General features: G+C 49.4%; 8 protein-coding genes across 8 annotated transcripts; 2 read left to right on the forward strand and 6 right to left on the reverse strand.

The window, feature by feature from the left end:
- Positions 1-352: 352 nt before the first annotated feature.
- EDB91DRAFT_1256679 (uncharacterized protein) lies at positions 353-1537 on the forward strand (the record flags this gene model as incomplete). Its single annotated transcript, XM_041324205.1, has 5 exons — positions 353-566; positions 622-830; positions 886-1056; positions 1110-1477; positions 1510-1537. 5 exons carry the CDS (start codon positions 353-355, stop codon positions 1535-1537), a joined length of 990 nt encoding a protein of 329 aa, XP_041169157.1.
- A 1094-nt stretch (positions 1538-2631) lies between these two features.
- Positions 2632-3505, reverse strand: EDB91DRAFT_1256680 (uncharacterized protein; the record flags this gene model as incomplete). The annotated part of the gene is made up of 3 exons (XM_041324206.1): positions 2632-2841; positions 2889-3185; positions 3239-3505. 3 exons carry the CDS (start codon positions 3503-3505, stop codon positions 2632-2634), a joined length of 774 nt encoding a protein of 257 aa, XP_041169158.1.
- A 166-nt stretch (positions 3506-3671) lies between these two features.
- EDB91DRAFT_1064571 (uncharacterized protein) lies at positions 3672-4223 on the reverse strand (the record flags this gene model as incomplete). The annotated part of the gene is made up of 2 exons (XM_041314716.1): positions 3672-3937; positions 4001-4223. Coding segments are annotated over 2 exons (489 nt in total), but the record flags the coding sequence as incomplete, so codon positions are not given.
- A 426-nt stretch (positions 4224-4649) lies between these two features.
- On the reverse strand, positions 4650-5069 carry EDB91DRAFT_1018349 (uncharacterized protein; the record flags this gene model as incomplete). The annotated part of the gene is made up of 2 exons (XM_041312517.1): positions 4650-4837; positions 4886-5069. Coding segments are annotated over 2 exons (372 nt in total), but the record flags the coding sequence as incomplete, so codon positions are not given.
- Positions 5070-5454: 385 nt separating this feature from the next.
- EDB91DRAFT_1031327 (uncharacterized protein) lies at positions 5455-5715 on the reverse strand (the record flags this gene model as incomplete). Its single annotated transcript, XM_041312727.1, has 1 exon — positions 5455-5715. A coding segment is annotated over one exon (261 nt), but the record flags the coding sequence as incomplete, so codon positions are not given.
- Positions 5716-6311: 596 nt separating this feature from the next.
- Positions 6312-8722, reverse strand: EDB91DRAFT_1256682 (uncharacterized protein; the record flags this gene model as incomplete). Its single annotated transcript, XM_041324207.1, has 6 exons — positions 6312-6875; positions 7474-7508; positions 7556-7610; positions 7674-7952; positions 8001-8525; positions 8585-8722. 6 exons carry the CDS (start codon positions 8720-8722, stop codon positions 6312-6314), a joined length of 1596 nt encoding a protein of 531 aa, XP_041169162.1.
- Positions 8723-9065: 343 nt separating this feature from the next.
- Positions 9066-10004, forward strand: EDB91DRAFT_1088581 (uncharacterized protein; the record flags this gene model as incomplete). The annotated part of the gene is made up of 5 exons (XM_041316475.1): positions 9066-9132; positions 9202-9255; positions 9315-9434; positions 9490-9666; positions 9727-10004. 5 exons carry the CDS (start codon positions 9066-9068, stop codon positions 10002-10004), a joined length of 696 nt encoding a protein of 231 aa, XP_041169163.1.
- A 1978-nt stretch (positions 10005-11982) lies between these two features.
- Positions 11983-12727, reverse strand: EDB91DRAFT_1088582 (uncharacterized protein; the record flags this gene model as incomplete). Its single annotated transcript, XM_041316476.1, has 2 exons — positions 11983-12566; positions 12622-12727. The coding sequence occupies 2 exons, from the start codon at positions 12725-12727 to the stop codon at positions 11983-11985; spliced, it is 690 nt and encodes a 229-aa protein (XP_041169164.1).
- Positions 12728-13544: the final 817 nt, after the last annotated feature.

Here is a 13544-nt window from a genome sequence, read left to right on the forward strand (position 1 = left end):
TGATATCTAGCACCCTTCCAATGATCTGGTATTTCATTGACATACTAACATTGCAATGAATGATAATCCGTCTTTGAAACCTAAGTTCCAACTACCGAAATTTGAATGAACCAAGCATCATGTACCAAGTTCCAGGATCTGGGAGTCCCGGGTCCCGACACTCAAATATTTGATATCTAGCACCCTTCCCATTATCCGGTATTTCATTGACATATTAGTATAGCAATGAAATGATAATCCATCTTTGAAAGCTAAAATCAAGGTTCCCTATCTGATCCACCCTATCTCCACCACCTTTAAAGTCTGTGGACATCTGGCATTGACCATCTGATTTCCCAAGATCAACACCATCATGAATGTGTCTTCCACCTCCGATATTGAAATAACCTTCTGGCACACTTGGGCCTTGACAGTCACTCATGAGGCATGTGAATATACCGAACAGAAATTCATTGCCGAGAAAACAGGAGGAGACCCAGTCATACCTTCTCCTAAGCTAGACACCAATCTGGTGATGGCTTGCGATCAATTGGTGGATTGCCTCATAAAGGCATATAACAATCCCAGTGGGTCTTCCCACAGATTCGGACAGTCTATTTGATCATTCAAATTGCTTCACAGTTCGGATGCAGATTGATATTGCAAGATACAGCAAAATAATCTCCCTGAAGGACACTGGACATAATGAAGAAAGAGAGGCGAGGTTGCTTGAGAGGTGTCCTCCTGGCCATGAAGGTACAAAGTTGGTCGACATACCCACCACAGTGCTCGATGCTACCAGCGCCATCATTGCGTGGTACCTCCCAGATGCCCTGACGGAAACCACCCAGGTGGGTAATATATTTTGTTACTCGATGGATATGGAATATGAAATGGGAACTCCAGAAGGAAATTCTGGCAGCCTCCGATTTGCTCAGTCCGAGCCTTGCAAAAAGTGTAAAGGTTGATGGGAGTTGGCAGACTAATCAGGATTGGTTCAAACCAAGCTCGGAAAATGATGGCATATCTCCCGGATGCATCAATCTATCTCCGGCTTGGTTTCAACAGGGGCACAAGGTGGCATCTCATGAGATGATGGTTTCTGATAGTTACACTGACCAATCTGGTAGAATCTGTTGGACCCGGCGGTATCTGCCTCATTGAAGGGACCATTCTCCGAGAATATTCTCAAAGCCATTGCCAGGCTGGCAGCCATTGCATCAGCTGCACTCAGGGTGATGCATCCTGAGCAGTACTGGGCAGGGATACAAGCCTTTTTAAGCCTCGGACAATCAGCCGAAAGCAAGAATCTTCCGAGGATGTCAGAGACCCTCCAGTACTGGGCATCCGTGTTTAACACCCTCACCGTCATTTCCAATCAGCAAACCCCCAATCATCGAGACCACATATCCATTCCTGAATGCTTCAATATTCTCACCACTGTGGGTAGTTATTCGAATGCTCGCATGAGTATGCCAAGTCTTCAGCTGGAGTTCATGTACGAGCCCGGCTGTATGATCGCGTTTTCAGGAAGGATCGTAAGACATGGGGTTCATGAAGTGGAAGGGGATAGAATTGCTTGGGCATGGTACATGAGGGATTCTGTTCATATTTATGCCGGGATTCCCTCATGTGGATGGGCTAGGATGGATTGCATACATACTCCATCCTGGCAAGGATAGAACAGGCACATAGCTTAGTACCCATGTGATAGTACCTACTGTCAAATACCAATTACCAATGTTCAAGTGCCAATAATCAAGCATCAAACAGGCAAATGTTCGACATTTGATACCCGGACCTCGGTACTCCACTCCTGGAACTCGGCATTCAGCACTAAACACCTGGAAGCCGGTAATCGGTATATGGTGTTTGGTACTCAACACCCGGACATCGGTACCCGGAGCTCGGTATTCGGTACTCAGTACAGTGATTTGTCCAATTTACAAAATGTGTATTCCAGGTTTCAGTACTCAGCACTTGGTACTTGAGGCCTGGAACTCGGAGCTCGGTAGTCAATGCCTGGCACTCGGCATTCGGCACCTGGATTGCACACCCAGAAGTCGGTAATCAGTATACGGTGTTCAGTACTCAATGCCCAGAACCCGGAACCTGGAGCTCGGTACTCGGTACTTGGGACTCAGTATGGTGATTTGTCCAATTTACAAAATGTGTATGCCGGGTTTCAGTACTCAACACTCGGTACTCGAGGCCCGGAACTCGGAGCTCGGTAGTCAATGCCCGGCACTCGGCATTTGGCACCCAGATCGCACACCTGGAAGTTGGTACTCAACACCCAGAACATGGAACCCGGAGCTCAGTACTCGGTACTCGGTACTGTTCGGTGGTCAGTACTCGACACCCAGACCTTGATGCCCGGACCTCAATGGTTGATACCTGGAACTCAATGGTCGATGCTCAGTACCCGGAACTTGATACACTGAACTTGATACCCGGATGTCGATACTCGGCATTCGGTATTTGGTGTTTGGTGTTCAGTGTTTGGTACTCGACACCTGGACCTTAGTTATGTTAGTTCCTAACCTTGGTACTCGATGCCCGGTACCCAGAACGTGATACCCGGAACTCGACATTGAGTCAAAGATCTGTACAACATACGTCTAAGGGCATGAACATTTGATACACTAACATTTAATAGGGATCATCCCCTCTGGCTCTCTTCAACCGGGCTAGGGTGTCAGTGTACATATCAATCTCCACCATCTTATCACGGATGCCCTCCTGATGGTCCTGAATCAATGACACCAGGCATTCCCTAATCCACTTCAGTCCCACCAGTGATGGAGCCGGGTTGCTGTCCAGCTGCTCTGGAAGGATGAAACCATTGTCCTCAACGCCGCTCTAGATCGGATTAGTGATCTATCAAGGAAGTTGGGTATAATGCTTACTAGCCAATGCTGGTAGTGAAAGTGACAGGAATCTATTACCCGATCCCATTGCCATGGTTGGTTAGGGATTGTAGTGTCCCCCATCCACCATGGAGTATCATAGGAGGATACGATCCGGGAGGGTTCTCCGTGATCCCAGATCAGATGAAACTCAGATAGGTGGGATGAAAAGATGTGGTCTGGAACCGCGTTCCATGTGAGCTGAGGAAACAAGTGAAGAATATGAGCGATCGGGGGTGGCATAACCGAAATTATGTTCCTTGCAGCTGAGTACTGCAGAATCGGTGTCACAAAAGTCTGTTGGCAATCTCAGCATATTGCCAACCACAGTCATCTGTCTGATGGCTTACAGTGATCTCCCATTGGATTCCGGCTTTAAAGTACATTATCCGAGCTGAAGGAACATTGTTCTCAGCAGCCTCCATCTGATATTGACTGATACAGGCTTGAACGCACAATGCAGCCATTGCCAATGTAACTGCAATATCTGCAAGACTCATTGTGGGGGGTTTATATTCATTGTCGGAATCCTCAGTGGCAGAAGTAGATGCAGGAGGTGCAAAAGTGGATGCAGGAGGTGCAAAAGTGGATTCAGGAGGTGAATTTAAATCAGACATGGGCAATGCAGGAGTAGGACGCTAGCAATGATAATGACAGTTTTTTCAGATGGGATCCACTGATGGATTGATAAAATAATTCAAACTCTGACATGGGCTGACCCGGCCCCTTGCCGAGACTCAATTGTTGGGATCAAATCATATATCAGCAGAACATATTCATAATTCATTCATCTCGGGCATTTATTAACATGCTCTGCAGGTCTTGAAACGCTGCCTGAGCATCCTGCGCCAGTAATGAATACATTTGGGATTGCCTTCCGGAGTAGCAAGCATGACCCGGAAGGTGTTTCACCAATGATTCCCTCATCCAGTTGCCCCATTGTGTTGATTTCCACAAGAAGAAATTACACGTCCAATCCATCTCCAATTCCACCAACATCAGTTCTTCCTTCCATCGATCCCGTAGTGCCTTTGCCCGAAGCCAATGAACTCGGTAAAATTCACGCGGGTCCGGTCAGATTGCAGGCATTTGTCAAGCAAGCCGGAACTCACATTCCTCATTCCATGAGTGATCCGGACCCCCCAAATCTACTTCGATAGACCAGAACCAAGCAAGAGACTCATTTCGCTGACCTCGGGCATTACAATCGCCAATGGCTGTGCTGATTTTGAGCTGCTCCTGAAGCAGGGGTTTATATTTTTCCAGCTGGTCTTGGCCCGGCTCAAGTTTCATCATTTGCTTCCTTGTCTTGGTATATATGCTGGCATGGAGGGACACCGCCTGCTGCACTGATGTCACCTGGGACCAAGCTCGGGTTTTCAATGCTTGAGATTTGGCTTGCCTGACTGCTGTTCGGAAGAGTATTGCCTTGTTGCACAAGTGAATTCAGAGGTTGTGAAGGGCATCATTGGCCTATCCTTCATGAAGCGACAACTCCAGTGGAATCAGATCCTCTGCCATACAACATTTGGATCGATCTACCCCAAGGTTTGATGGCAATGGGATTACAGTGAGCTCGGGGGAGTTTGTCCATGTATCGGACTTCCCGATGAAATCCTCCGGGTCATCATTGAGATCATCGAGAATGTCTATATTCAAATCGTCAGGGTCGTCATCTGCATCAAATCCCTCTCCCAGATGCGTCAGAGCAGTCTGAGTGAATGCATCTATCTGGCCTTGTAGACAATCGCATTGCCGGGCGATGTCTAATCTCTGAGTCTCTGTAGTTCTTTTTCCTATTCTTCGGACCTCGATGTGCAATGCAATTTGAGCCTCTTCAATTGCTAGGCCCATTGATATCCATGTTGCCACAGATCTGTGAGAGGGTGCTGCATGACGGGCATTACCCTCCTGCAGCAGTCTAAGCTCTATCTCCTTTTTGCTTGGTGCTGGGTTCAAAATGAATTCAGACTTCAATTGAGACAGAGTGATCTCACCCTTCTTGATATTAATCTCATATATATCCATCGGAGCTGGATCTTGTATTCTGTTGGACTGAGCAATCCTCTCACTTGCTAACCAGCCTGTCTTTAAGTTGGCTGGTGCGGCTTTGTCGAGTCTGTTGAAAGCCTTTCCACTTTCGGCGATGCCATTCTTTGCCTGCTTGTATTTCCGGCAAAGGGTCCACATAATACAGTGAATACTTCCCGTATTATATGGACACCTGAAGTTGAGATTCTGCCGAGTGAGACGGGCCATCCGAGACAGGCCCAGGTGTAGGTGTGCCCTGGTAGAGTCGATGGGCCGATAGGCATCAGGGTACCCGACACTGATGAATGGGCCAGCTGTGTAGTATATGATAGCTAGCTATTGGAGATAAGGGAAAGTACATGATGATTGAAGCGGGTGGGCCTGGGGTGTAGATATGGATGGGCCCAGTGAGGTGGATAGGATCGTGAACTTGGTAGATAGGGATGGGCCCAGTTAGATGAATGGGATTGCGACTTCGGTAGATAGGGATGGGCCCAGTTAGGTGGATAGGATTGCAAACTCAGTAGATAGGGATGGGCCCAGTTAGATGAATGGGAGTGTTACTTCGGTAGATATGGATGGGCCCAGTTAGGTAGATAAGATTGCAAACTCGGTAGATAGGGATGGGCCCGGTGAGGTGGATAGGATCGTGAACTCGGTAGATTGGGATGGGCCCAGTTAGATGAATGGGATTGTGACTTCGGTAGATAGGGATGGGCCCAGTTAGGTGAATATGATTGTGACCTTGGTAAATATGGATGGGCCCAGTGGGGTGGATCGGATTGCGAACTCGGTAGATACAGATGGGCCGAGTATGGTATGGTAGGTATATGCAATTCACAGCATGATACATACATCTCGGTAGACACGGATGGGCCAAGTATGGTATGCTATATGCATGGTATAGGATTCCAATCTCAGTGGACACGGGTGGGCCCACCAAGAGCTGATCAATGTGTACACCTAATATGTATGTATGCATAACTACCTAGACGAAAACAATCTACTTGAAGCCAATGCCGAGCATAGGTGAGCTCACTACTGAACATTGATGGCCCGGCAGGTATGATGGAACTGGTAAAAATCACCAAACCTGATGTAAAGTGGGCCGTGAATCTACTACCGAGAACAACACAGGCAATGAATGACCGGGAGGTAGGGCTGAACTGGGGAACCCGGCACACTTAGTTGAACTTGCAATGGAATTGCTACAAGATGGATAATAATAAAGACAAATGATACTGAAGTTACTGCTGGAGAATGCAGCACTTACAGACAACCGGTAAATAGTGGGCAGAAATACATTTGTATGACGCTGGTCAATGAAAGGATGTATGAATGTACATGATTAAACTAAAACTACCGGGCAACTACCAGACAACTACCAGTACACTACTTCTCAGACTTGTCGGGGGTGGAAGGGATGCTGGACAAATGAGAACCGCTCGGCAGAGTGGGAGAGCCGGCAGGAAAAACTGCGGAGGCAGAGGTGGTACTGGGGCCATGTGCTCCACTGGCTTTGGATGGATCCCAAATGGTGGTCCACTCTTTCCCCACTACCGAGACACCCTGGTCCACAGATTGGATGGCCTCATGGGTACCCGGCAGTAGAGCAAGCCAAGCAGGGGGTATTGGGCCAAAGGGGTGGCCTTCGGGAGGAGCGTCGAGAGGCTGTCCAGCTCTCAAACCCCTGACACTGTTGGCGACATGTCCGATGGACATGGTGTTGTTGGCGGTCTTGATTTCGTCCTCCCGGAGCCTGTTCTCCATGAGGGCAAATCTGCTGCCCCAGTCTTGGTCCAAAGCAGTGACCCGAGAGTCCATCTGCTGATGGAAGGCCTCTGCACGATCGTCCAATGTCTTGAGCAAGGCATTGAACTTCCGGCTGAGGGCCTCAACGCTCTTGAATATATCAAGAGCCGTCGGCTGTGCGACAGATAGGTTGGGGCCGACGTCCTGCCAGGCTTCGGGGACATTTGGGCGGGTTGGAGGATCGTTGGGAGGAGCGAAGTTGACATTGACGTCATTGTCGACAGTGGGGGTTTGTCACGAATTCCCAACACAAATCATTTTTCTTTCCTCGGTTTTCCTTCGGCTATGTCCCATACCCAAACCAGTCACGTGACACCACTACCTTTCACATTATCACATCATCACCATGTCACAGCTTCACCTCTTCACATTTCACAAATCACATCTCCGATCGGATCTCCTACACCCAGGGCTAGAACTATATGTCTTCCTATCACTTAATCTCCGTCTCTGACATCATTGCTTATATATCGCGACGTCATACTACGTCATGCGCAGTATCGTACGACTCTTTTCTCATTGGCTGATTATTTACAGACTCAGATATCTCCGATTCAATGTTATGTATATAGGTAGGGTAGTTAGCGTAATCTCTCCTTAGACTTAACCTCTTCGTTCCTACCCAGTGTAGACTCAGACGTTCACTCTCAATATCATCTCTTTGCTCTTATCCTTGACGAGTCCTAGTGGTTGTGTTAGGCCTTTACCATTTGGTGAACGCTGATCATAACAGGGTTGGTACTGGACCGGGCTGGGCCAGGAGCACAATGGCTGGGACTGAAGGAAATTAATTAAGATTTATTGTGATGAGGGAATCGACTTACTGTGTTCCGGATCATCATCACCCTCCGCATCTGCATCATCTTCGGCAGTGAGTGCCTGGCGAATTCGGGAGGTGGCACGTGTGCTGACCGGTGCCCTCGACCGAGTTCTGTATTTTACCTGCGTAGGGGGGGCGTTGTTCTTCAGGGTGCCATTCTGGGCCTTCTTCTCTGCGGCAGCAGCAGCCTTAACCCCTTTGAGGGCGACGGCAGCCCGCAGAAGGCACTGCTGCTCCGTGGACAGACGGACGCACTTGGTCTTCTTGCCATCGCAGTTGCGACAGCACTTCCGGACCTCACTGTTCTTCTTGCCCAGCATCATGGTGCAAGGGACGTCGTCCTTGATGCACCGCTCACATTGGGTCAGGAAGAGGCGCATGGGGTGCGTGTCCTCAGCAGACTATGCAAAGTTAGGAAGATATTTTAGAATAAAACAAAAAACACTCACATCTTCATCGCTGACCGAGGGCGGCAGTGTCGCGGTCTTCCGGACTGCCAGCTCCATCTTGAGCTTCTTCGGCAATGGTGCGCGTACCACCATGATAACATCTCCTTCCGGTGCCGAAGGTTCGGGATCGGGAGTCGAGGCCTTGTGCTTTGTACCCGGCACAAAGAGATTGTGTTTGGGGGTGGGGGCAGGGGCGGGGGTGGGTGGTGGTGATGGTGTGGGTGTGGGAGAAGTGATGGGGGAGAGGGTCATCGATGCCTCTCGGGTCGATGTAGTAGCCGGTGGGACGGGTGAAGCCAGGCGAGCCTCCTGTGTCGATGGACCAGCTGGGTGGGTGTAGCCGACAGTCTTGTGGAAAAGGGGGTGAACCCGGATGTGAGGGTCATCATCCGAGATCTGCGTCCAGTCGGGCAGACCCCTCAGCTTACCATTCGGACCGCTGTTGTCCCGGATCTTGGCTGCGCAAGACAGAAGCCTTGGAGTGAAGGAAGTCGCAGCATTCCCATATTGGGTGAATGCACCAACCTGAAAAGAAGATCGACCGGGTCATCAAAAGTCAAAAATGAAAAAAAAAGAAGACTTACCAAAGTGATGGCAATCTCATGTGCCAATGACTTGGCAGCCGCATCACCTTGCTTCAACTTTTCCGACTGGGTGATCAGCCGGGCAATCTTGTCAGAGACAAGGTCGAGAGCATCATTGGCATCTTGAGTGGAAGACATTGTGAAAAATAAGCAGCAGGAGTAAAGTGCGGGTTCAGATTGTGAATGAAAAATTTGGAGGAAAATGTCGGAGCACAAGTTCAGATGAGGTATATATAGGAACAACCTTTGCGGCCACAGCATGCCCACGGGAATTGCCGGAACCATGTGCCCATTGTTCTATCACCGCCAATATATTGAATAATGCTACCATTGCCGCAGCCCTTATCAAGTGCCATTGTTGACTTGGCCAACGTGTCAACGACCGGACCACCGCACCCACAAGACCCACTAGTGGACCTTTCTGCCGTCCCTATTTAATTCGTCCTTCCCGAACCTGAGCACACATCTGCCAGACCGCACAATGTCAACCCGACGAGTGCATTTTTCGAGTCCTCTAGAAACTACTCAGCAACACGTGGCCTCGGCTGGTAAGTCATCCGCCGAAGTTCAATGCAAGGCATCCCTTGCAGAATGGTAGGGTGATTTTGTGCCCATAGACCAGTGGGAGCCGCCGAGGGTGCGGTCGCGATTCCAGCACCTGCAATTTAGAAGTACGTCCATTCATTTATCTTCTGATGTTCTTCGGGGGCAATGAGCTGACCGGATCTAGGATACGACATGAGTCCAGAGACTCGGATCGAGACTCTCGACAGCCGCATTGGAGATTTGACTCCCGATGAATATGAGCGCTCTTTCGCCGGGGTGGAGGAGTCGATTCAGGAACTGGCTGGTAAGTCATTATCAATGCTTCTACTGAACTCTCCTAACATCACACAACTCAACAGCCATGTTCGACAAGTCCCGGGGCATGTCCAAACCATCAACACCCGAACGATCTGCAGACTTGGACAAAGAGGTCGATGGGCTGGTAGACAACAGTCCATCATATGATCTTGGGTGGAACATCCCATCCGCTGCATCGTCCAGCAACCCATCTCCCTCGGTAGATGATAACACCGGAGGTAAGTGTTTTTGGTTAGTTCTTACTGTACACATATAATTGACAACGTACAATGATGAAGATGACGGTGACGAAGAAGGCCTGGGGTATGATCTCGGGTGGGGCCCAAATGTGACTTCGGGTCAACCACCTGAAGTTGTGATGGATGAAGACGATGCGCCGGCGTACGATCTCGGATGGGGATCGACACATTCGGGTGAACAGCCCGTTCAGCAAGATGCGATCAATGGTGCTGGTGATGGACATGGGTATGACCTTGGATGGGGACCAGCACCTGCTGGTGAACACCGGATGGAAGAAGAAGATGACGATGACGAACCCTCGTACGATCTCGGGTGAGCCCCTTCAGTGACAAATCCCGTACTATACGGGTCACCCAACCTACATAATATCCCGTGTAATACACGCCAGCGGATTATGGGCCGATGTTATGTATATTCCCGATGTTGACGGGTGGGCTGGGAGAAATATTATTTCCGATGTTGACAGGTGGGCCCATCTATGCTGATGTTATATATATCATCGACGATGGCGGATGGGCCGGGAGAAATATTATTATGGAGATGGGTGGGCCCATGTGGGTAATATGTAGAGTAGGATTGACATATATTATAGACCTGAGGAGAGATGTATAGCAAATATTATTATATAGATGGATGGGCCGAGGGAGCGGTGGAATATTTATTACATAGACAGGTGGGCCGATGTAGGGAAATATTAGATAGACGGGTGGGCCGACATGGGGTATTTTACTTAGACAGGTGGGCCGACGTGGGGTATTATTAGGTAGATGGGTGGGCCGAGGGTGAGGCGAATTATTTATTACATAGATGGGTGGGCCAACGTAGGGGTATATTAGATAGACAGGTGTGCCGAGGGTGAGGTGAAATATTTATTATATAGACAGGTGGGCCAATGTGGGTTAATATTAGATAGACAGGTGGGCTGAGGGTGAGGTGAATTATTTATAACATAGACGGGTGGGCCGACGTAGGGAAATATTAGATAGACAGGTGGGCCGAAGTGGGGAATTTTACCTAGATGGGTGGGCCGATGTCGGGTAATATTAGACAGATGGGTGGGCCCAGATACATATCATATAGGAGTTTTGAATTTCAAGTCGAGTACCGACACCCAACACCCGAGTACTGAGTACCGAGTCATGCTCGCTTAAGGCACTCACACGGCTTCGACTCTTAGAGTCTCGATACATCATCCCATTCAACTCCCCTGCTTCATCTGTAATCGACTCTACTATGCGAGTCTTGTTGCTGGCTGACATGAGTCTCATCTGCAACTCTTAGCTAAGGGTTTACCCCAAATCTGTTCCATTGTACTACTCTCATTCACCCTTGTATTCCTCTCTTCACCCATGTTCTCCATCTCAAATCTTACCGCCATTTCATTCCCCTCTTCCAAATCCCCCCAAATCACCTGTGTTTTCTCTTCCCTTTCCATCCTCACGCACAGCCATATATATTTTTAGAAGATAGCTCTATGTCATATAGCAGTTTTTCGTCAGTCATTGTTTGTATACTTAATGACGATGTACGAACATAATATCATGAAAACTCAGATTTATACGAGTTTCGAGTTTCAAGATTCAAGATTTGAGTTTTGAGTTTCGAATCGAGTACCAACACCCAACACCTGACACCCAAGTACCGACACCCGACACCCGAGATTTGGTACTCGGTACTTGGTACTCAGTGATTCGAGTTTCGGGTTTCAAGATTCAAGTTTTGAGTTTTGAGTTTTGAGTTTTGAGTTTTGAGTTTTGAGTTTTGAGTCGAGTACCGACACCCAACACCCAACACCCAACACCCGACACCCGAGTACCGATGATACACACGAATCACTGAGTACCAAGTACTGAATCTTGGGTGTTGGGTGTTGGTACTCGGTACTCAGTACTCGGGTGTCAGGTGTCGGTACTCAACTCGAAACTCGAAACTCGCATAAATCTGAGTTTCGAATCCCAAGACTTGAATCACCGAGTGCTGAGTACCGAGTACCGAGTACCAAGTACCGATTCTCGGGTGTCAGTACTCGGTAGTCAGCACTTTGTTTCAGGTTTCGAATTTCGAATGTCAACACGAATCAACTGAATCTCAGGTGTCGGTACTTGGTACTCGGGTGTTGGGTGTCAGTACTCGACTCGAAACTCGAAACTCGAACACATGAATCACTGAGTACCGAGTACCGAATCTCAAGTGTCGGGTGTCGGGTCTCGGTACTGGGAACTCAGTCACTCAATCAATGGACTGGCAGAGGTTACATTCATTGAAAACTTGTATATACATCTATCACTATGCAATTATGTAGGCATGTCAACCTCCTCAGAAGACTCTTCAACCTTCACCTCCACCTCAACATCCATGTCATCAGAAGAGTTATATTCTGGGACAAGGTTGCTCAGATCACCTGGGTCCACAATTTCGCTGGACGCATCTGGATCCTCTGGATGAGCAACTTGGTTGTAATCAAACAGGAGGCCATCAATGGCAGAGGCATCCGGGACTGTTGCAGTTGCGGTTGTGGGAGCAATGCCTTCCATTGTGAGATCAATGAGAGGTGGGAGTGCAGATTCGGCGGGTGACATGGTGGGGGGGCCGGATTGATCAAGCAACAAGGATGATGCATTGGCAGGAGGATCAGGCAGTGGGAATGAGGGGTGCCAGTGCATGATTTCGTGCCTAAGGCCTTCATGAAGGCGTTGCAGGGTATCAATCTTACCATCCTGCTCTGCCACACGATCCTCCAGAAGAGCGATTCGAGCTGCGCCTTGACAAATCGCAATGGCCATGGAATGGAGATCCAGCATGGGCACGTCAAGCGCTGCAGCAGGGACTGCCGGGCCACGTGCTGCAGCCGGGACTGCCGAACTCGAGGCCAGAAGAGCTAGAATGGAAACCTAAGGTCAGACGATGATAAAAATAAACCTCGGGTGACTTACGAGCTGGTTCAGGTGCAGGTGCCTTGACGGCAGTGATGGTCTTGCTGCGACCACACATCTGGGTCTTGGGGGTTGTCACTGCAGTGACACCGGGAGTTCTGGACATGCCACAAGACTGACTTTGAGTTCGGGCCATGGATTGGGAGGCAGGGGGAGCTTTGGAGGGGGCAGGGGTTTGGGACGCGGGGGGAGCCTTGGAGGGAGCCTTGGAGGGAGCCCTGGAGGGAGCCCTGGATGGTGTCCTGGACCTCGTCTTCCGGGTGGTAGAGGAGGCACCACTGCGAGGAGGCAGGGATCCCATAGACGTGGGGGTGCACTTGATCTTCTTTGTCATGCAGTAGATGCACGACATACATGGAGCCCCAGTCCTCTTGTCCATCTGAGTTGCGCAAGGCCATTGTAGCTTGTTGCAAGCGTAGCATGGGTTTTTCTGTGAGTTGTATTAGTGTATGGATACACTTGAGATATATAAAATTACTCACCGGTCTGGGAATGAGAATGTCAACTGCAGGGATGACCGGGGGTGCCTGCACTGGGGGTTCGGGAGTTGGCCAGGAGGGCTCAACGACTGCTGGGCGACTGCCGGCAATCACCTGGTAAACAGTAAGCATTCACCCGAGTCCCGGACGCGTAAGTGTGACTTACCATGGCAGGGCCAAAGGGTTTTTTTGTCGGAACCCTGGGTGATCGAGGCGAATTGGGCGTCCTTGCGATAACTGTGGAGAGCAGGGGAACGACAGCCTCCGGCACTCCACCCAAAAACAGCTACAAGAAAATGTGAGACAAGTAAAAGAAGAACGAGATGACATACCTTGACAATCGTGTCTTCCTCATCTTCCGACTCCACCATGGGCTTGGACTTCACCACGCGAGCTGACCTCTGACGCTTGTGACTCTTCATCGCGGATTTTGGGGGTTGGGAG

This window comes from Suillus paluster, assembly GCF_016628075.1.
Source record: "Suillus paluster strain FC165 chromosome Unknown EDB91scaffold_208, whole genome shotgun sequence".
Lineage (NCBI taxonomy): Eukaryota > Fungi > Basidiomycota > Agaricomycetes > Boletales > Suillaceae > Suillus > Suillus paluster.